General features: G+C 55.8%; 1 protein-coding gene across 1 annotated transcript in view; it reads right to left on the bottom strand.

Moving 5' to 3' along the window:
• The window catches only part of LOC125645307 (B-cadherin-like), a 43,803-nt gene that overhangs the window by 7,614 nt on the left and 13,223 nt on the right, over positions 1-22,966 (bottom strand). The window contains exons 3-11 of the mRNA XM_048870653.2: positions 9,772-9,989; positions 7,948-8,091; positions 7,234-7,383; positions 6,111-6,255; positions 5,163-5,338; positions 4,088-4,216; positions 3,107-3,292; positions 1,941-2,185; positions 99-241 (exon numbers count right to left, since the gene is read on the bottom strand). Of these exons, the coding sequence (XP_048726610.2) occupies positions 99-241; positions 1,941-2,185; positions 3,107-3,292; positions 4,088-4,216; positions 5,163-5,338; positions 6,111-6,255; positions 7,234-7,383; positions 7,948-8,091; positions 9,772-9,989 (1,536 nt within the window). The remainder of the gene's footprint in view (positions 1-98; positions 242-1,940; positions 2,186-3,106; positions 3,293-4,087; positions 4,217-5,162; positions 5,339-6,110; positions 6,256-7,233; positions 7,384-7,947; positions 8,092-9,771; positions 9,990-22,966) is intronic.

The raw sequence follows: 22,966 nt of genomic DNA, 5'->3' as shown, positions 1-22,966 counted from the left end.
AGAGTCGCGAGCGATCGCTGCCTTACTGCACATCACACAGGCAGTTCACTTGGACAGAGAACAGGGGCCCGAAACAAGAGGGAGGTGCGTGTCTTTACCGGAGTCGACAGCCAGGACTGTGGCCTCGTAAACGTTGTTGACTACGTAGCTCGACTCCCTGTCCAGAGGGCGTTTGGCTGTGATGATGCCATTTTCGGCGTCAATAGCCAGCCACCCTGCAGGGTCGCTCTGCATGCTGTACCTGGAGGGGAGGGCAAGCAGGTATGAGGAGAAAGGTCCAGCATGGGGGGAGGGGGAGTGCGGGGGCTGAGCAGGTGGGTGATGCTCCATGGAAACATGAAATGAATTTGCCAGTGAGAGTTTAAGGCTGAAATCTAGCAAACTAGGTTTGTGAATATGAACAACTGGCCCCTTTCATGCTTACATCCCCTGCAGGCGGGGACCGGTCGCTGCCCTGCCGAGGGCTCTCAGGTGCCTGCTAGGGTTCACTCTCTCTCGCAGACTGCTGGCAGGAAGGCAGCTTCTCTCATTTCAGAGCAGAGGGGCTGTTTACTTGCCCTCCAGCCAGCCAGAGAGGTGTCGAGAGCACACGGCTAAAGGAACTGAAGGGAAGAGCTCAGGAGAGAGGTGCGGAAGGGTGGGTTTGGGCATGCCCACGCTGCAAAATTAAGGCGACGTTCAGGCAGCCCCGACATTAATACACTGTTTCCCGTCCACACTTGCTCCTTCTGTCAGCGGCAGAAGCACTTTGACCGACTTCAGTGGGGCACTGACACCTGGAGCCCTGCTGCCCTGGACCTGAAGCTGGGAGCATAGGCGCCGACTTTAGCCGGTGCTGATGGGTGCTCGCCCCCCCCCCCCCCGCCCCCATTCCAACCCCGTCTCCAAATCCCCTGCCCCGCCTCCTTCCCCCCTCCCCCCGGCCCACCACATTTCCCCTCCTCCCCAGCAAGCCAGGGAGGGGGGAGAAGCGGAGCGGCGGTGCGCTCAGGGGAGGCGGCAGACGGGGAGTAACCTTTGGGGGGGGAGCAGAGGAACCGCTCCCCGCCCCTGCTCGAGCACGCCAGCGCTGCTCCGCTTCTCCCCCCTGCCTTCCGCTCCCGGGCTTGGGGGAGCTGCCGGTGGGTGCTGAGCACCCACCAATTTTTCCCTGTGGGTGCTCCAGCCCTGGAGCACCCACAGAGTCGGCTCCTATGGCTGGGAGCCCCACTGCCGGGGAGGGGGGTCCAGCTTGGAGCCCCATGCAGAGCTGACAGCCAACAGGCAAGGTCAGTGGCAGGGTGTCTACACGGACACTACATCGACGAAGCACTACGCCTCTCGCGGAGGTGGAGTTATGAAGTCGGTGTAGTGGGTGACTTACATCGGTGGGAGCTACATTTTAGTGTAGACGCTTACCCAGTTAGATGTAAGCTGCCTTACGTCAACCTAACTCTGTAGCGTAAACCAGGCCTTCGCATTACCAGGCAGTAGCCTGATTTGCCTGGAGCTGCAGGCGGCTTGGCTGTGCTGGACACATAGCTACGCCCCTGATCTGCTTGGTTAGCTGGGCAAACAGCCAGCTCGGTATATTTCCAGTTACGCAATTTTCAAGCATGAAGGTAGATTGTGCAAAGGTAGGTATGAGTTTTGGCAGGGCAATTGTACCATGGATCTGCCTGGAGAATTTGCCTTTATTTCCTTTCAAGAGAGCAGATGATTGAGATGATTTCCAATGCAGGAAGGAGGAGTTTGCCAACAATCAGAACCTCCTTAGTGCCTGGCTTTCCCCTGGGTCCATGGGACACAGAAAGGCCATGCACAGGCCACATTGTGTTTGCTCCACAGCATTTCTGGACTGATTAGGGGTGGCCTGAGCAGTTGATGCACAAATCGAATGGCTGCTGTGAGCTCAGTCCCAGGGGCCTGCCAAGGCTTATCTGCAGCATTCCTGCCCTTACCTGATTTTCTGCGTCTGGCTCTTATCTGGATCCCGGGCCACGTAGGAGGTGACTTGCTGTCCCACAGGCAAATCCTCTGAGACCACTGCGCTTTTGATAGGTGGATCAAAGATTGGGGCTTCGTTCACATCCTCAACGTTCACAGTAACGGTGGCTGTGGAAGTTGGGAGAGACACGGAGAAGGGAATGTCGTTCATTGCGATAACGTTGAGGATGAACTGTCTTTGCACCTCAAAATCCAGGCCCTGGAAAGGAGGCAAAGGAAGGAGTCAGCTTTCCAGGAGAGACAAAATATAAACCCTGCTAACGCCAGGGAGAATTCCCAGAGGAGGGAGCAGGGCTGTGAACGGCTGGGAGGCTATTCATCCTGCCCTTGAAGAGAGGACACACGTTAACCGGGTGGCAGAGGAACTCCGCCCATCAGCAGGCTCGCTTCAGGAAGGTCCCTTGAGCGCGCTGTCCCCTTCCCCGGGTGCCTTCCATCCAAGACCCCCCCAGTGCTCCACCCGCATGGGCCCCTCTCCAGGAGGGAGAACCATCCCCACCGCACTGGCGGGGATAAGGAAGCACTGAAGTTCTGTGACAGGATTGCTCAACACTCAGTCCCCTGGTCTAATCCGTTGGCCGTGCTCCCTCCCCACTCTTCGGTGCAGTCCCACAGGGCCCGTGGGAGGTAGCGCACCGAGCTCTGACCCCTCATGGGCAGGCCCACAGCCCCTAACCAGATCCAGAGGGGAGAGGGAGAAATTTTGGGAACCTAAAGCCCCGAGTCCGTCCTACCAGACGGACTCTCCCCCCCGCCCCCCCTGAGCAGTGCTGGGAAGAGATTCAGAAGAGTAAGTCAGAGTTGGTTCTGGGGTGGCTGAGGGAAAGCCCCTGCGCCCCCAGACAGAGCTGTACCTTCCCGGGGAAGGACTCGCACGCAGCAGGGCTCTGGGGACTAGGACTGGGAGCTCCCCAGGGCACCCTCTGCTGGGGATCATGCTCCTGCAGCCTAAGAGCAGTGGTGGGCTGAGCCGGGCCGGATTACGTTCCTGGGGTGAATGCGGGTGCATGCAGGAGGGGGAAGCGGTGCAGCTGAGGACCCCAGGAGCCGTCCCCCTGGACCGTAGCATTTTCAAAGTCACGTCAAGGTGAGGCGCGAGAGCTGGGTGGGCACAACTCACCTGGGAAGTTTTCAGGAGCCCGTTGTTGTTGTTGGGATCCGTGGTTATGGTGAAAAAGCCCCCTTCGTTCCCTCTCACAATCTTGTACTTCGCCTGCCAGGCCGGAGAGCCCTGCTTGTCCCTGTCCGACACACTCAGCTTGGCAACCAGCACCCCCACTTTGTTCTCGGGCACCGTGGCTTGGTACTGCAATGGAAGGGACAGGCTGGACTGTAGGGCTACTGCCCAGCCACTGAAGCACTTTGCGTGGCCCCAGAATCCCATTGATTTTTAAAACAACAAAGCCTAAGCATCTGGCTTCTGCAGCGGGGCCGGAACCCTCCACACAGGGGCACAGTGCAGCTGCTTCAGCTTCTGGGCTCCAAAGGGAGCCGCAGCTGGAGATCCTGGGCCAGAATCACGACACCTATTTCCAGGGAGCGCTGGTGGACCCAGAGCTGCTACACTCTCCTCAAGGGGCCCCATACATTGGGGGCGGGGGATGGAAAGTTGCACTGAGTGTTCCAGCGACAGAAGACATCTGTCCCTGCAGCTGCTATTCCATAACTACACACCCAGGGCCAGGATCCACAGCTAGGGGAAATCAGCAATTTCCACCGGCTTCAATGTAGCTATGCCGAGCTAGGATTTGGCTCTCAGCACTCAGGTACGAACACACACAGCAAGCAGGTCCCCAGCTCCCGCAATGGCTAGCGGTACTTCCGTGAGGTTGCTGTGACGTTTACCTTTCACTCATGTTCCTAAAGGGAGCAAGTTCAGGCAACTTCCAGTTAGAGGCAAATGTTTTTGGCACAGAAGAATTTGATTCTCTAACCCCATGGAATAGTTCTGCCCCTTTGATTCTTCACCACATCTGAGGTTTAGTAACTTGACAGTTTTCTCAGGCATCTAATTCACTCTTTGCGCAGCTGTAGCTAATCAACTCCTCTGTGTTGGGAGTGGAGCTCCTGACCCGGGTAGTGCGAACAGAGGTTACGTTACCGTGAGTGGGTCGAACACTGGAGCATTATCGTTGGTGTCTGTGACCTCAATCATTGCTGTGGCTGTGGTAGTAAATCCTTCGCCTCTTAAGTCGGCAGCCTGGACAATCAGCGTGTAGTTGGGGGTCACCTGCAAGCCACAAAAGTCACTTTGGGGTTAGCACCTGGAGGACATGTCAGCCTGCTGCCATACTGGCTGGGAATGGGCTTTGCCAGGCCTGGCCTCTCTGCCTCTTGGGGGAACTTGTTATGATTAGTTTCCTTGCGGCCAGAGCAGCCAGCAGGTGAGACAGGAGGTGTGAGCGCCTGAACTCAGCTTGCAAGCAACACCACTCCTCTGGCTGTGGGTGCCCGCTCGGGGGAGTTTCATCCACTGAAACCCGGCAGTAACAGGTAAGGAAATCTGCTTCACAATTCAGCAGGCAAGCTGTCATTGTCCCCTCTACTAAAAATGAATATTTCACATTGGTAGCCTAGAGCATTTTAACCATTCACTTTTCTTTTCAGTATCTACAGTGAACAGCTTGGGGATTTTCTGCACATCTATCTGGGCTTGGACAATCAATCAATGACGTCAGTTTCACTTTGTATTTGTTAGAAAGTGGGTTTCCCTTGATCAGTAGAGTTCCCAGGGCAACCCCTCCTGCTGGGTGCAGGCTCAGCAAAACCATGTTTCGACAAAACCCAACGTGGGGCTGAGATTTGATGCATTTAAATTAGCTGAATTAACCAAACACGGCCAAACTATCGGGCCTCCCATGGGGGGTCAGTTTCTAGCACTGCAGAGATGCCCGTTGAACCCCGCACTGCCTCCCTGCCAAGCACAATTCACTCAGGCCAAGGGCTGGCTGTGCAGGGAAGGTCTAACATGGCGTAAGTGCCCAGGAGAAATGGAGACAGCAGAAGTTCGACAAAGACATCCTGCAGCGTGACACGGATTGTGCCGGACACCCGCCACTGTCTATGCGTCTCGATGCGGAGCTCGCACTTCAGAGCCTGGGGCCGTCCATCCTCTCTGTGCAAACGTAACTACGCCGAGCTAGGATCTAACTCCGACCCAACGCTGCAGCACTCACCTCTCTGTCCAGCCCAGCTGCAATCACACTGATGATGCCATTCTCAAAGTTGATGGTGAACATCTGGTGGTCGGGTTTTTCAGGTATCTGCTGCAGGATGAGGTAAGCAATGACCCCATTGTAGGAGTTTACACTGTCGTCTGCATCTGTGGCTGTCACTTGCATCACGGAGGAACCTGGGCACGAGTTTAGAGCAACACTAATTTTCTCGTTCTAGGACAAAATGAGGCGGGAGACAATTCTCCAGAACGCACTGCCGGGACCAATCCCGCCCTGGCCCGCCAAGGGGAACAGGGGAAGGTGACTAGATCAACCACCAGGCATTTCCCATCCCTAATGTCTGCCGATTCCTCTCTGCAGTCACCAAAGAAAGAGAATAAGATTGTAAGCGCCTCGGGGCAGGGGCCGGCTGAGTCGTCGGCCCAGAGCCATCGATCTCACTGGGGCGATAGAAAGACTGGAGCCCTAGGAGCGTCTCACAGGTAAACAGACGGCACAGTTTAGAGCCACATTTACTGATACCAAATTAGCTCCCCTGTTCCCTTCCAGTTCTCACACCGCCCCCATCAGCGCACCGAGCGCCTGCTCCCTGCCAGCCCCAGAGCCTTCTGCGAAGGTAACTGGTCCCCTCCGCGGGTTCTGTAGCGAGGCAGGTGGTCAACCCCAGGATGCCGACTCTCCTGCAGGATCGGGGGAAGGAACTGCTGGGTTGGAAGGGGAGGGAGAGCCTGCTTCAAGCCCAGCCACCCGCACTCTGGACAAGGCGTGTCTGCTCAGTGGGCAGATTTTAGACCCTTTGGGTTATTCTGGGATTTAAATTCTTCAAAGCAAAATTAACCCAACACTAAAACAGTCCCTGTCTCTCTCTGTCCTTGGAGGGAACCCTCCAAAGCCACATCTCATGACCGGTGTGTCTCAGCCCCCAAGTCGGGGGCTCTGCTCACATACCTGGCTTGGCTCCTTCTTCTATGAAGCCTGTGAAGACACTCTGGGTGAACTGAGGTTTGTTGTCGTTCTGGTCACTCACAGTGATGATGATCTCCATGGGGTCCTCCACGGGCTTCCCATTCGCAGACACAGCGTGAGAAAAGAGCTGCAAAGCCAGCACGGGGTGTAAGGCACCATTCAAGCCACCCCGTGAGGCCACGAGCAGCCAGCAGCGCCCGCCAAACCCAGCCATGACTCTGAAAGCAGCGGCCATGCTTGGCTTGTGCACGGCGTTCCACGTGTCCCTGCAGAACGGGAGCCCGAGCCTGGCTGGCTTTGCCAGAAGGGACTTGCCTTCGATTCCCCAACTCCAGCTGCTGGCTGACCATCCCCACCAGGGACTTGAGTTCACATGCAGGCCACACGGAACAGGTCCAGCATGGGGGAATTCTGCCCAGCTCAGCCTAAGCCAAGGGTTCGGACAGCAGCCTTCAAAGGGCCCATCCAGCTCCCCTCCACACTCGGAGGATAATCACGGGCTGCCCATGAACAGTGAGGTCCTGTTACCCAGAGAGGGGCCAGTCTGGGCTGTCCCGACCCGTGTGGATTTATGGTTTCTCCTCCCTGCTGGGCCAACATCGGTAATGGACACAGAGCCACTGGCCAGCCCTGCTCTGCCTAGCAGAGACCCACGGGCCCGTGACGAAGCGTCCAGCCAAGCTTTCGGAGACAGGAGGTGCACGCTGAGCGCGTCTCCAAGCAGCAGGGGCCCTGCTGAGGCAACGAGCTGGTGCTAGGCTGTCAGCGCGCTCCAGGCCCGATTCTCACCGGTGCTGGGCCCCCTCAGCAGCACTCAGCACCTCGGGGAAAGAACCGGGCCTCAGGGCCAAGTGCTGACGTGGCCAAGTGACCAGGGCCGGGCACAGATCAGCACCTCCTCTCTGGCTTTACTCTGCCAGGCCTCGGGGAAGAGACCATGATGGGGGAGGGGAGGGCAGCTGCCCTCTGGACCGTGCGGTACAAGAAACGGAGTGAGACCCAGTTCATCGGAGCCTTGGGCCCTGTCCCAGCTGCCTCCAAGCTCCAGGGGCCATCAGTCCCTGAGAACATGCCCCTTCTCCATCATTGGCACCCAGGGACTCACCGTGTAGTTGCTGATGTCTTCTCTGTCCAGCGGCTTCGTCACCTTTAGCTGCCCCGTCTCCCTTTCGATGATGAAGACACCCACAGGGGGCTCGTCTGCGCCCCGCCCCGTGATGCTGTAGAAAATGTTGGTGCCGTTGTTGGATTTGATCTGGTGCCAGAGAACGGGGCAGGTCAGCCAGGGGTTTCTGAGCACGGGGGCCGCCCCAGCCTGTGCTCCCCTCCCATCTTGCCAGAATCCCTCCAGTCCCCGAGAAGCTGCCCTTCACGTTCAGGTTCCTGCTCAGCCCCACATGCCACCCCATTTACCCCATTCGGGGGTACGGCGGAGGAGGACAGGCCTGGAAGGCGGGTTTGGTGCTACACAAGCCCAGTAGCAGACAGAGGGCTTGGGGAGGTTCTGTTTGTGAATGCTGACGGAGCAGCCATCTGGGGGCAGATGGAGGCTTCCCCACAGCCCGCGCTGCATGGCTGCCCTAGTGCACAAGACCCAGGCAATGAAATGGCTCCTCGGCCCAGCCGGATGCGCAGCCAAGAGCAAGTGGGAAGGCGGAACCAGGGCGTCAGATCCCAAGAGTTCTTCCAAACAAATGCCACCCACCCATCTCTCCACGCTCCCCCTCTGCCTTCTCCCAGCTACTCCCCTCCTCCCACCCCAAGAGTGACACACCCAACACACGCCTGGCTGGGATGCCGTGCCAAAGGCCTCCCATACCTGAACCAGCGACTTGGGGAAGGGTCCCCTCTCATTCTCAGGGCAGTTGATTGGAGGGATGACCCAGTCCCTCTTCTGCCTCTTCCGGCTGAGTCGGGACTTTGGGAAGATCAATATGTCTGCCTGAGCATTGGCGGGGGAGTCCTGCAGGGAGAGACACGCGGTTCACAGTGAGGTCCCTGCATTAGACACAAGGGGGCTGGAAGTTTTAACCAACTGTCCAAGATTCAGCCACACCCGTTACACAGACAAATCCAGACACTGGTTCTCCACCTTCTGCTATGGGCTTGAGGAGCCATTCGCTGCAAGCTCTTACTAATTCACCACAGGGCTGGGCTGGACCGGAACAAGTAACTGGAATTGCAGGGAACTTCGGCCTATCCCTTTTATAGCTGGGAATGGTGCTTTGTCACAAGGGACGTAACAGGCCCCAGACCCAGCTCCTTTGACTGCCACTGCACATTGAGTGGATGTTTTCAGAGAACTATCCACAGAGACTCCAAGAACTCTGTCTTGAGTGGTAACAGCTCGTTTAGACCCCATCATTCTATATATGTAGTGGGGATGATGTTTTCCAATGTGCATTACTTTGCACTTATCAGCACTTTCCTATCCACTTTCTCCACCCCAGTCATGAGTGTACAGAGCTCCGTCCTAGCCCCCTTACTTGTCCCTTCTCCAAACTGAACAGCCCCAGGCTTTTTAATCTCTCCTCCTGCAGAAGCAGTCCCATCCCCCTACTCAGTCTTGCTGCCCTTTTCTGTACCTCTTCCAATTCCAACAGATCTTTTCTGAGATCGGGCGACCAGCACCGCACGCAACATTCCAGGTGTGGGCGTACCGGGGATTTATGTAGTGGCCTTAGGATGTTCTCTGGCTCCTTATCTGGCCCTTTCCTAGTGGTCCCCACCACTCTGTTCGCTTGTTTGGCGGCCGCTGCACACTGAACAGATGTGTTCAGACAACCAGCCACAGCGCCAATCTGAGAGCCCCGCTGCAGAGCACAGGAGCCAGAGCTGGAAGAGGTCCAAACTCCTAACTTAGCGCTAATCCTGCCCGTTGCCGAGTGTCCTTAGCTCCCGCTGACGCGGAGTAAAGGGTGCTCAGCAGCTCGCAGCACCAGGCGCTTGAAACGTACAGCCTCCCTTTCACCCCACCCCTCCTCCGCTCGAGCGCAGCGGCTCCCTGGCAGGAGACTCCGCTTTGCTCGGGAGGACAGCGTCCCTGCAGCGCTGTGCTCACTCCTGCTCCTCCGCGGGACCAGAGCCTCCTGCTTTGCCTTGGCCTTTCCTCTCGCTGAGCGGTAGCGGCAGGGCACGTGACCTACAGGAGCCCACATGGAGGAGGCGGCAGAACGGAGACACCCAGGGTCAGGGACGCCCCCGCATGGGTCTCTCCCCAGTATTCAGGAAGGGAAGCCGTGGCCCCTGGTTCCCAGCGGGCTGAAGCTAGCAAAGCCTCGCAGACGGTACCCAAGGACGCTGACTTTCCTTGCCCTCGTTCGTAGAGTGAGCCAGCCCCAGGAGAAAGCCGCGGGCTGAACGGCTGCCAGCAGCTTTATCCTGCCCAATAGCTGACAGCCGTCCCCCTCCCCCAGCGCAGCTGGCAGTGTGCCACCGGACCCCCGGGGGGCCGCCCAGGCTCTGCAAGGCAGAGGCAGCCAGGCAGTCACGGGAGAGACCGTTCTGCTGGCAGAGGATGAGCCCAGACTGGCCCAGGGCTGGCCTGAAGGGACACAATGGCCCGCAACGGATGCTGCAGCAGATGGGCCGAGCCGGGGCAGACGGGTCGCACGAACCAGGCCCGCTGGGTTTGTCGCCATACCGTGTGCCGGCGGTGCCGGTGCCCCTCTCTCTTCAGGGTGACCTTGGCAGAGTGCTTCTTGCTGGCAGAGTCCCAGGCATGGATGAAAAAGCTCTTTTCGTGCCCATGGAGCTGGAGGGGACGTTTGACTGAGACAACTCCGTCCGTGTGCACTTTGAAGCGTGTGTCATCCGACAGGTACGCTGTCCGCTTCCTTCCTGCACAGCTCTCGAAGCTCACTGCGGAGAGAGAGACAGCAAAGCCCGGCAGGAGAAGGGGGTTAGAAGCGGAGCCATCTGCCCATCTGCATATTCCAGTCCCTGGCAGGCCAGCGAGGGCTACCCCCACCCCGCTGGAGACCAGGACAGCCAATAGCCGGACGTTCCTCTCTCCGGACCGAGCCCCACCCACGCTAACCCCGCCAGCCAGGGGCCCAACGCGCCCGAGCGTCGAGATCGCGAAAGGGGATGGAAGGGGCGAACCAGCAGGTCGATGCCTCCTGGAGGGCTGGTGTTAAAGCCTGAGCTTTGCCAGCCTCCTCGCCCGTAACAGTGGGCTGAGGGCAGGAGGTTTCACTGAGCTGCCACCCACCGAGCACAGGCAGAACCCGGCTCCTTTACAGCAGCCAGCGGCATGGCAGCGCCATCCGCGAGTCCGCGAGCAGTTCGGAGGCCAGGCCACAGCAGTGCAGAACATCCTGGACTCAGTGACAAGGGCCATGCCGAACCCATTCGTCGCTACGCAGCTCCCCAGCCACAAGGCCTTAGCAACTCAGCCTCACTGCTAATTGCTCTTCCGAGGCCAGGGAGAGACCGCTAGCCCCGGGCGGGGCGGGGGGGGTTCATTAGCAAGGTTCTCAGACTGCAGGGACACGGTGGTTGAGGAGCTAAGCTGGGCTATCACTTTAAAGGGAGGTTCTGCTGGCAGCAGTGACAGGGCCGTGAACTCCACCCTGGAGTACTGGGGTGGGAAGTGGTGACCTGCGTATTCGCAGAGTCTTCCATATAGACACCATCGGCGAGCTGTGCGGTCGATCACCTCCACTGGGACACCCAGGCCGGGAAAGCGCCTCAACCAGTCCTCAGAGGCGGTGACCGAGCAGGTTCACATTGGAGCTAAAGGTTTCAGAGGGGGAGCCGTGTTAGTCTGTATCAGCAAAAACAACAAGGAGTCCTTCGAATCCTAGAGGATCAGGGTTGGAAGGGACCTCAGGAGGTCATCTAGTCCAACCCCCTGCTCAAAGCAGGACCAATTGCCAATTTTTTCCCCAGATCCCTAAACAGCCCCCTCAAGGATTGAACTCATAACCCTGGGCTTAGCAGGCCAATGCTCAGAGCACTGAGCTACCCCCCCTTGTGGCACCTTAGAGACTAAACACATTTATTTGTGCATAAGCTTTTGTGGGCTACAGCTCACTTCATCAGATGCACCTTCTTGTCAACTGTCTGTAATGGAAAAGGAGGACTTGTGGCACCTTAGAGACTAACAAATTTATTTGAGCATAAGCTTTCGTGAGCTATAGCCCACTTCATTAGATGCATTCAGTGGAAAATACAGTGGGGAAATTTATATACACAGAGAACATGAAACAATGGGTGTTACCATACACACTGTAACAAGAATGATCACTTAAGGTGAGCTATTACCAGCAGGAGAGTGGGGTGGGGGGGACCTTTTGTAGTTATAATCAAGGTGGGCCATTTAACGGGGGGGGGGGAGAGGGGAATAAACAAGGGGACATAGTTTTACTTTGTGTAATGACCCATCCACTCCCAGTCTCTATTCAAGCCTAAGTTAATTGTATCCAGTTTGCAAATTAATTCCAATTCTCTCCTTGGAGTCTGTTTCTGAAGTTTTTTTGTTGAAGAATTGCCACTTTTAGGTCTGTAATCGAGTGACCAGAGAGATTGAAGTGTTCTCCAACTGGGTTTTTGAATGTTATAATTCTTGACGTCTGATTTGTGTCCATTTATTCTTTTACGTAGAGACTGTCCAGTTTGACCAATGTACATGGCAGAGGGGCACTGCTGGCACATGATGGCATATATCACATTGGTAGATGTGCAGGTGAACAAGCCTCTGATGGTGTGGCTGACGTGATTAAGCCCTATGATGGTGTCCCCTGAATAGATACGTGGACACAGTTGGCAACAGGCTTTGTTGCAAGGATAGGTTCCTGGGTTAGTGGTTCTGTTGTGTGGTTGCTAGTGAGTATTTGCTTCAGGTTGGGGGGCTGTCTGTAAGCAGTGCTTACATCTGATGAAGTGAGCTGTAGCTCACGAAAGCTTATGCTCAAATAAATTTGTTAGTCTCTAAGGTGCCCCAAGTCCTCCTTTTCTTTTGTGAATACAGACTAACATGGCTGCTACTCTGAAACGGTCTGTAATGGGCCACTCTCTTACCACTTCAAAAGTTATTTTTCCTCCCTTGGTATCCTGCTGTTAATTGATTTAACTCATTACACTGACCTCACACTTGGTAAAGCAACCCCCATCCTTTCATGTATTTATACCTGCTTCTGTATTTTCACTCCAGGTAGCCGATGAAGTGAGCTATAGCCCACGAAAGCTTATGCCCAAAATAAATTTGTTAGTCTCTAAGGTGCCACACATCCTCCTCGTTGTTTTTACTAGAGCTAAAGCAGATGCTGCCCAAGGGCTGCTTTGGAGCAACGTTGCCTGACCTGAGATCTCAGACATGACAGATGCCATCGGCACCCTTCTCAAAAGAGAGGCATCACTCCTGTATTCTTCCAGGCGCCATAACCGCCCACCCAGTCCTAGGCTGCTTCTAATCAAAGCTACAGGCCCCGCTTCCAACAGCCAACCGCCCGCTCCCCCGCCCCGGGGATGCTGTAGAGGCACAGAACTGAGGGGACCTGTGCCAGTGAGTCTCTCAGCCTCCAGCTGAGGTGCCAGTCTCAGCCAGAGGGCGCCCGTGCCCCAGTCTCCTTGGCCCACGTGCCCCGAGCACAGCAGCACCCGTGACAAAGCAAACAAAGCGACGTTCCCCTGAGTCGATGCCAGCAGCACAAACCGCAACGCTGGGCTCTGGGAACTGCCCTGGTCTCCTCAGGGTTGGTTTAAAATGGGTTTCACTGGGAGTGAGAGAGTTATGGTGGGTTTCGTGGGGCCCACGCTGGGACTATCTGGTCACGAGCCTGGGTGGGCATGGCCGGGCCGGGCGCTCTGGAGGCCCAGCCATCCCGCGCTGCTGGCACAGGCTGGAAGGGGATTCCTATAGCTCGCAGCCCGGGAGCCGCTGGGGCGGTTTGCTGCACCCTCTCCTCGAAATCATACCCTGACCGGGGCACCAGCAACTTTATTTATGGGGAGGGCGGGGGCCGCCAGCTGCTGTTCCAGACTCCACTTATCCCACATTTATTAATGCATGCCCCAACTTTGGGGAGGGGGAAGGGAAGGGGAGTTGTCTTCCCCATGCCTGGTCAATGCTGAATGCAGGCTTCCCTCCCCTCCCTTCCCCTCCGCCCCCAGCACAGCAGGGAGTCCCAGGTGCTGTCTAAGCCCAGGGCTAATGGCAGCCCCGCTGCTTTGTCCTCACAGCTGCTTTGTCCTCACAGCAGGAAATGGCTGCAGGACCCCACGCCCTCCCCTCCCCCAGGAAGCAGGGTGATTAACCTGGGAAGGGAAGGTCTGGAATGCGGCTGCTCCCACTCCAGGCAAACATCCCAAGTGGTTACAGTGAACGTAGGTGAGACCCACCTACCTCTTTCCGGGGGTCAGCCCCCCAGAGCTCCGACTCAGCCGGGGGCTCATTGCCCCAACTCCCGGATCTCACCCCGAGGAAATGAAGCATTGTCTAATAAGGACCCCCCCGCAGAGCCCATCCCAGCTAGTGCACTAGGTTATTAATGCTCTGCCCAGTGAGAGCCAGGCGGGGGCGGGTCACTAAAAGCTTTCACAGTACAGCCCTGCTTTAATGGCCTCTCAGGCTCTCCTTGCTAGGCCTGCCAGCACCAAACAGGGAGCAGTTCAGGGGGGTGGGCTCCACAACCCGCAGCCCCCAGCTGGAGAAGGGACAAGCAGGGTGAGCCAGTGCCCCTCCGACTTGGGTCACCTCCCACTGCTGGCCCCTGCTCAGCATCGTGTCCGCACAGCTGTACGACAGGGGCGGGAAATGCATCCTAGCAGGGCCCAGACAATCGATAGCGCAGCCTTCAGAGGAACAGCGACATTAAAAGCAAAAGCTGCCAGGGGCGCGGAGTGGGCCCCGCACATCAGAGCAAGCGCTGCAGGCACGAGCAGGACTTTCCAGCCAGCCACGGCGGAGGCTCCCTTCACTGCCCATCTTGCAGTTACACAGCAACACAACTCAAGAACTTTTTGCCCGCAGGAGTGAGACAGCAAAGTTCATAGGGGGTGGAACTAGGGGTGCGGCCACACCCCCAGCTTGAAGCGGTTTCCATCATACGCAGGGTTTACAGCTTTGTTCAGTGGCTCTCAGCACCCCCACTGTACAAATTATTCCAGCGCCCTGCCAAAGTTATGGGGACAGAAAATCTTTCAGGGGACCCGCTACTCCACTATCCGAACAGGAGATTTTCTTTCTCCCTATTCTCCTGCTGAAAAAGAGGGGTCTTTGTTATCTGCCCTCTTTCCCCCATAAAAGCCATGACTAACAGTCGGCTGCATCTGGGAAGGAAGCCGGACTGGTTTGAAACAGAACTTTGACCACAGAACCACTCCCAGGGCGGGTAAAAGTGCTAACATTCACTGTCCCATCCACCAGCCCGAGGGCACAGCGGAAACGCATGCATTCTCTCATCTGTCCACATTTATGGTAGCATGAGTCCCCTGCCTGTGGAAGTGGTTTTGTTTGCTTCTCATGAGCAATGTACAATGGGAAATGTTTCTCCGTCTCTAAACATCTAACCCATTGGTTCTCAAGCTGTGGGTTGGGACCCTGTTTTAATGGGGTGGCTGGGGCTGGCTTAGACTTGACGGGGCTTGGGGCCGAAGCCTGAGCCCAACTGCCTGGGGCTGAACCCCTTGGGCTTCAGCTTTGGCCCCCCTGCCCAGGTTGGCAGGGCTCAGGCGGGCTCAGGCTCCGGTCTCCGTTCCAGGGTCATGTAGTAATTTTTGTTGTCAGAAGGGCTTGCAGTGCGATGAAGTTTGAGAACCCCTCAGCCCTGGAGGAGCTCTCGCCTCCTTAGGTGGCAGATCCCTTAGTAGACGAGCAGCCTCACTGGCCACCAGCAGAGGCAGGTCGCCCTCCGTGCATGCTCCCAAAGACCCGTTAAGAGCAGGTGGCAGCTGGCTGGATACATGAATGGAAGGGTGCTTGCACCTAGCTGCCCCCCACAGGCTACGGTCACTGCTATTTTGCGTAACAGCCTACGGCCAATTCCCTCCCACTAAGTATTAGAAACAAACGAGTGTTGGGAAGTTCAGCATCAGTCCATGTTGCTGGGAACCAAAGAGCTTTGCCATTAGCACCATGACACCCAAGCAAGGGAGCGGGGCGGTTTTGGCAGAAACCAGCGTGGGACGTTCTGATTCCAAGCAAAGAAGGCTTTTGGATGCGTTTTGTGTTGTAAAAGCCTCACTTTGTCATGGAGAAGAGTTAGCTCGATGGCCAGACAACGACGCCGCCCCCGGGCCGAGAACCCCAATCAGGGTTAGAGAGCGTGCAGTTCTTCCATCACAGAGGAACGGTGGGTGGAGCAGTTTGCAGCGTACCTGACTTGTCTACACCCAGACTTCCTAAAAACCTGATTAGTTAAACTGAGGCAAACCCCTAGGGGGAAACTCAGCTGGTTTAAAACCGGTGACATTAGGCCCAAGCTCAACCATAGATTTATCACTGAAAGTTACACAGATAAGCCAGATTTAAACCCCGTGAGCGTCCACACCTGTTTAACCCATCACACCTTTCCTTAAACCAGCGCTGGTGCATGAGCAGACCAGCCCATCACCCAAGTGACAGTCTCTGCACACACTGAATGGACTGACAGCCCCTGAAGGCCTCTGCCACCACCCCTGGACCAGGCTTTCCTCAGCTCACAGGGGAATGGGGCATTTTCCTTCAGGGAGTGGTGGGCTCTGCCTGACTTTGGCAGGTGCAGATTGGTCAGTCAGAATTCTGCACTGGAAGCAGATCAGCTGCAGGGGCAGCACCCAGATCGCAGGGGAGCTCCTGTTACCACTTCTCTACTCCTTATCATGCCCTGCAAGTCAGTATTCCCAGAATGTCCATTCTGTGGGCTTTCCAGAGTCACTGCACTTGTCTGGAGACAGGCCTAGAAGCTAAAGGAAGCCCAGAACCAAGCGCCCTTAGCACGCAGCTCAGGCTGTCCTGGACTGCACACCATCACTCCGACAAGTGCTTTGTAAGACAAAAAAGATCTAAGCCCCTTATAGCAGGGGCTCAGTTCTCCCACCCTTGCTCTCACTGAGCAAGGGGAGCAGGATCTGGCCCCTGGCTACTGGGAACCAGGTCAGTCCCCAGCATGACAAAATGCATAAGAATCCAGACTGCAATTTTCAGTATTGATCTTCAGTGAAACCAGGGAGTCCACGGCCACGCACCAAGTCAGCCACTGCAGAGCTTGGTTTCAGCCACATTCTTGCCATGCTGGACAGAAGAGCCAGGTCCCAGGTTCGGTTGTGCATTTCCCCACCTGTGACCATTGGGGGAAGAACCCCAGCCCGGGGTGTTTCCAGGGAAGGCTCTGGGGGAGGAAGATGCATTCCACTTCAGTGATGTCACATGAGTGGGGGGGGAAGAGGGGGACTGTTAAAAGGTTCCTGGACAAACAGACTTTTGTTTGTGGGATTGTTTCTGCGCTGAGTCTGGGAACAGATGTTTACTGTAACTAACGGCCCAGGTATGATTCCATTGCATGGGTTAGAGCCTTCAGAAGTGGCTTTGATCACCTAAAAAGAAAAGGAGGACTTGTAGCACCTTAGAGACTAACCAATTTATTTGAGCATAAGCTTTCGTGAGCTACAGCTCACTTCATCAGATGTATACCGTGGAAACTGCAGCAGACTTTATATACACACAGAGATCACCTCGTGACACAGCCTGAAAAGTACCTGCTCCTTCCCCACCCAAGCACTGAGACCAAGGGAAGCATCCCTCAGAAAGGCATCCCTTCAGAGTCACTTCGTCACCACCGGGAGCTTCTCTCACAGTAAATTCCGGGATGGGACCCATTTCGGGAGCAGAATGCTGCTTGAGAGCGGTTTGCAGGAGCCAGCACCCCGGCGAGTGGGCTCAGACTCCCCGGGTGCGGCCAGACGGAGCGTGACCTGCTGTGCAGTGGCTCTAAGCAGCAGAGGTATGGAAGAGCTCTGCCTGTTAAGGGCCACTGAGATAGACCCAGGGAAAACTTCTCCCTAGGAAGAGGGGATGCACTGCCGGCAGCCACGCAGAGGGATTGGGAGATGACTGGCCCAGACTCCTCTCAGGAGGCCACGTGGCCCCAGGAGAGGAGCATGTCCAGGTTCAGACACAGGGGCTAAGCAACTGCAGCGGGCAAGGACGGAGCAGACTTTGCGAGTCCCTGCAGAGAAGCAGAGGCAAAAACAGCTCACCGGCCCGAGAAAGATTCCCGCCTGTGCGCAGCTTGACCCTGCTGCCACGCAAGGAAACAGGACGGGCCTGCACAGTGTAAAACAAGTTACACAAAGACAATTCCTTGAGTCAGCATCACCGATTTCTCACCCAGACAGAAGCCACCCTGCAGAGCCCCGGATTCTGGCTACCAAAGGGGAACAAGCACCATCACAGCACTCTGGCATACCTGCTTCTGGACAGCCCAAGCCTCTGAGCTCCACACTCCAGGAATCTCTTTATTGAAGCACTCATCCCGCTCTCTCTAGCGGAAGGGCGGGTTGTCTTTATTACAGAGAAACTGAGCAGCAGCGAGGTTAAGTGACTTGTGCAAGGTGGCTCTGCAAGCCAGCGGCAGAGCCAGGAACAAACCCCCAACTCTCCTCCCCCCCAGTCCTGTGCTCTACTCCGGGATACATCGCTGGCCCTTATTTCGTGATGGAAGTTTGAGCCTTTCCACTGGAAAGCGTGCAACAACATTCTCTAGAGAAGCCAACCAGTGGGGTAGCAAATGTTTCCATTAACCATCAGAGTTGGAAGGCTGGGAGCCCCACTGGTTTTGAATTTCACCACAGTTCAAAGGCTGGGAGGCCAGTTAATGCTCGGCATGAGGCATCCTCAGAGATGACTGGCTAATTCAGCCAGGGGAAAAGCTTGTGCAGACGCCCTAGGTCCCAGAAGGGCCTTGGAGGACAAAAGGAGAAGAGCTTTATTGTTGTACCCAAAACAAAGAGCGAGCCCCAACAGGACATAAAGCCTAGAGTTGGAAGAGACCAAGTGGGTCTCCCCCAGGGCTGGTGCAGGATCTCTCTACTGAACATTCTCTGTCCAGCTTGTTCTAAGAGGTGACAGATTAGAGTTTTGTGGGGCCCTGGGATGGGGAAATGGGGTTGGGGCACAGGGGCACAGCCTGCTCCGCCCACCCAGCGCTCCTGCTGGGGAGCGGGGTCGGTCAGGGTGCAGGGGTGCCCATTTTTCTGGGGCCCCTGGGCACAGGCCCCGTTGGCCCAGTGGCTAATCTGCCACTGATTGTAAGAAGTGTCCCACCAGACAGGCCTCCCTTGCTTTGTTGTGGATAGAAAGAGAGCGGGGTGGGGTGGGAGCCAAAGGGAAGAATACATCTCGTTGTTACATACGTGTGTGTGTAGTGAGTTTGTACAGCACCTAGCACACCAGGGTCCTGATCCATGACTGGAGCCCCTCGGTGCTACCGCAACACAAACAGTGACCCTAATCCCCACTCTGACCAGCTTCTCCACCAGCTTTCTCCAGATACTCAGCCTGGATTTTTCCTTTCATTTGCTCTATCTAGCCAGCTCTGGTGTATTCTATGTAGAGGGGAAACACTTCTTCCCAAGCCAGAGCCCTGAGCAACGAGATGTGAGAGTTGTTAGTAGCTAAGTGCCTGCAGGATGGCCACTGACTCCAATGGAGCAGGATCAAGCCCTTAGTTTTCCTGCTGACAAAGTCAAAAATATCCAGCCCTTGTAAATCGCCAGCCTCATGAGATAAGGTGGGTGAGATCATATCTTTCATTGGACCAATTTCTGGTGGTGAGAGAGACAAGCTTTCGAGCTTACACACCACCAGAAGTTGGTCCCATAAAAGCTATTACCTCACCCATCTTGCGTCTCTAATATCCTGGGCCTAACCAGACTACAACTGCAGCCTCCATGCCTGTCTTTTAGCCTCCTGCAGCAGAGAGTTACATAGGTGAACTGTATAAACCACCATCCTTCTATTTGCTCTAGGCTTACTGCTCTCCCAGTTCTTTCGGTGCTCCCCTTTTTCCCACTGCTCAGACTATGGGACAGAACAAGAGGAGGAAAGGAGCACTTGCCACTGGGTTTTCCATAATTGAATTCCCTAGTCCTCCAGCTCCTCCCTTTAGGGCTAAATAACCACCATGTCCCTGCTCTCTTCCTTTGCCATCTTGGAACGAAGACTGCAGCAAGATTTTAGACCCTGACAATTGGAAAGCAAAACTGACTAGACGCTATAAACAAAAGCCTGTGTAAGGGACCCGGCAGTTTATCGTCACTGTTTACTCCCCTGCTTTGGGTCATCAGCACAAATGGTGAAAAGTAAGTTTGACTTTTAAACCTCTTTCAGTCCAACAACCTAAGGGAAGGAAATGGGTTTAAAAAATGTTTCAGCCTGACTGTGTCCCTAAGGTGAAGGCAGCGCTCCAGACGTGGACAGACTATTGTCTGATGGACACAGAGAACACTCTATTCATAGTCTTACAAAAGATAGAACACCCCTCGCATCCCCTTTGCTTTCACGGCTACGGGGCAGCGAGAAGTCCGTGGAGAGCACGGCCGCCATCCTGTCGTAACGGGGCCCTGAGCAGATTTCAGATAGCATAGGCAGCTCAATGTGCATTACGTAAATGGAGGAAGGCAGCTAAACATCTTCTCTAACGTACAGTTTACTTCTGCCTTTGCTCATGCACAACTTGCTGATCCACCCTGGAGTCAGAACGCTTACCCGGCAAACCTGTATGTGTAAACAGGAGCCTGCCCTTGTGAAACGCTGACACCTATCAGAGTAGCAACCGTGTTTGTCTGTATCCGCAAAAAGAACAGGAGGACTTGTGGCACCTTAGAGACTAAAAAATTTATTTGAGCATAAGCTTTTGTGAGCTACAGCTCATTTCATCGAATGCATGCAGTGGAAAATACAGCGGGGAGAGATCTGTAATCACAAAGAACTGCTCAAAGGGATCAAGAGAATAAAGAATTTTCCATGATGCATTAAATGGACAAAGTCACAATTCTGCCTGAACTTAATCACTTCTGTAACAAGTAACCCCTGAGAGCCCATCACTGAAAGATCAGAGCAAAGCACTTGGTTTCCCAGGGTTTTTTTACTTGGTGCATTTAACTGCAGTTTGTACACAGTCAGGTTTATTTCTTCCCCTGTAGATTGTGTTCTTTCCCCTCCCCTTGGGCAGCAGCGGAGAAGAGCAAGCTTGTGTTTGTTTTGTTAAAGAGCAAACTATGGAAAATGCACACAAATCAGTGGGGAACTCTAGGGCAGGTGTACCATTGAAACCACTTTTAACTCATTCTTTGCAGTTGACTTAATTCCCCAGTGATGGGTTCCTTTGAACAAAAGCAAACAATCAATCAGAGGATTAAATCTACACCCTGCCAATTTCACACTGGTCTCTTCTCTCACCCAGAAAGCTGAATTCCACTCAGTATCAATGCGTCATTTGCACTCCGAGGTCAACCCATGCCTATCACCAGGCTAGCTAAAGGAAAACTCTTTGAAGTCATTAGAATAACATCGTTCCAATTCAATCCAAAACGCAGGACGTCTCATCATCTCCTCCAGCAGCAATTTGCAATGGGCTTCTTCCATGGGCCGTGGGTGAACCCCTGGCTTGGGGAGGTTAGCCCCGCAGCCATGCCCCTTCCACCCGAGGCCCCGCCCCTTCCACACCCACCAGAGCCTAGCCCCCACTGTGGCCACTGGCCCCTGCCTCAGGCTAGTGCCCCCAGCCCCCCGGTGCGCCGGAGAGCCGGGCAGCACGGCCCCAGCCTCCCCAGGTCGCACCGTCAGGGCCGTGCCAGCAAGCCCAACTCATGGCCGTGCCAGCAAGCCCAACTCATGGCCGTGCCAGCAAGCCCAACTCATGGCCGTGCCAGCAAGCCCAACTCATGGCCGTGCCACCCCCCTGCCCCTGAAGGCACCCTCTGGCCCAACCCCAGTGTTGAGCAGGCCAGCAAGCAGGCGGCACGGCCCCAGCGCCAGGAGGACGGGTGACATGGCACGGCCCCGGGGGCGTACTGCGGCCCCCAGGCTGCCTTCCCCAGCCCCTGACACAGAGGGAATAGCAGGCAGGATGGGGCCTGGGGGTGGAGCATGGGTGGAGACACGTCAGGCTGTTTGGGACAGCAGATCCTTCCAATGCCTATGATACCCGCCGCCTGTGGCTTCTTCACTGCAGTGTTGCCAGGGTACAATGTTAAGGACTAGATCAGCGGTTCTCAAACTGTGGGTCAGGACCCCAAAGTGGGTCACAAACCTGTTTTAATGCGGTCGCCAGGGATGGTGTTAGACTTGCTGGGGCAAAGCCGAAGACCAAGCTCCACCGCCCGGAGCTGAAGCTAAAGTCCAAGCCCCACCACCTGGGGCCAAAGCCAGAGCCCAAGGGCTTCAGCCCTGGTGGCGGGGCTCAGGTTACAGGCCCCTCACCTGGGGTTGAAGCCCTTGGGCTCTGGCTTTGGCCACCCTGCCCGGGACAGCTGGGCTCGGGCAGGCTCAGGCGCTGGTCCCCCTTCCTGGGGTCGTGTAGTAATTGTTGCTGTCAGAAGGGGGTTGTGGTGCAATGAGGTTTGAGAACCCCTGGACTAGATCCAGTCTTGCAGCAACGCTCCCTGCCCACAGGTTTTGGGATGTACTCCCAGGGACGTACCAGGGGACGATAATGCAGGTAACAACCACACAAACCAAAGGGAAAACATCTCGCACCACACCTAAATGGGGGGGGGGGGCACAGCCCCATGGCTCACTCAGTCCCACAGCAGGATAGGGCAGGGACCACAGAACAGAACATGTTCAGACCTTCCCATTCCTGCACGGCGAGCAAACAGTGGGAAAGGTTTAGAGTTAGTGGTGCTGATTTGCCTGCAACACATGCAGGCTTCCCAGTGACAAGAGCACTGTAAGGACACCCCGCTGCTCTCAGGAAAAGGAAGGTGCCAATTTCTGCATGCCAGTTCGTCCTGGGAATTGCCTGTGCACCCCAGAGGGCAGCCTTGCACCCTGTGGGGGGCGGGGAGGTGCCACGAGGGTTCTGGGGTTTACAGCACTTTGAGCCTGGCTGCTGGAAACACTCTCATGGCTAAAGCTGCCTTTGCATCCTCCATAGCCTTGGTGTCTGTTTCCAGGGTGTGGTAAGACACAACCTTTTGTTCCATCAAGGCAATATGCTGACATGGCATTGGCGTGGTTTGCTTAAAGGCTTTAGCAGTCAGCTCTACTTCCTTACAGGGAGCTGCGCTGTGTGTGTGTGTGTGGGGGGGGGGGAATCTAACGAGGTGGCAGGTTACAGCGGTTGTTACCAGCACACGCGCCTCAGACACCCCCCGCAGCAGCCAGCGCTCTCATATTTGTGGGTCTGCATGCTGGCTTGTGCCCCACTCAAAGCAGGGGGGGGGCAGGCACGAATCGCACACGCAGGTAAGGGGGCTGAGCCAATGGAGAAAGGTTGGCAAATCCCAAACACACACACTGTCTGAAGGGATAGGTCACGGTCTTGTGGCCAGCAGGCCAGCTGGCGTTTTGACGACACAAGCAGCAGGGCAAGGGTCCAAACCCCGCGTAGCCACACAGTGTCCCCTCACTGGGAACCCTGGATCCGCTGAACAGCCCCGTCTCCTAGCAGGACTGCGAGGTCCCTTCCGCTCCACAGGCTTGTATCGCCTGGGTCTCTTTCTGACGTGCCCAGTGGCGCTCTGGCTTTTGAGCTGCTGGCTGTGAGGGGATCTCCGTCCACACTCCCCGACAGCCAGAAGGGCCCCACTGAGCACAGCCAACAGATGAACACAGTCCTGCAGCCAGGGGACCTGCCGTCGGGCTCTTGGACAGAGCCGATGTACCCCTCCAGCTGCGAGCGTTGGTTCTC

This window comes from Caretta caretta, chromosome 12 (genome assembly GCF_965140235.1).
Source record: "Caretta caretta isolate rCarCar2 chromosome 12, rCarCar1.hap1, whole genome shotgun sequence".
In the NCBI taxonomy this organism is placed as follows: Eukaryota; Metazoa; Chordata; order Testudines; family Cheloniidae; genus Caretta; species Caretta caretta.
The sequence above is the reverse complement of the archived record's forward strand: the minus strand, read 5'-3'. Positions and strand labels throughout refer to the sequence as shown.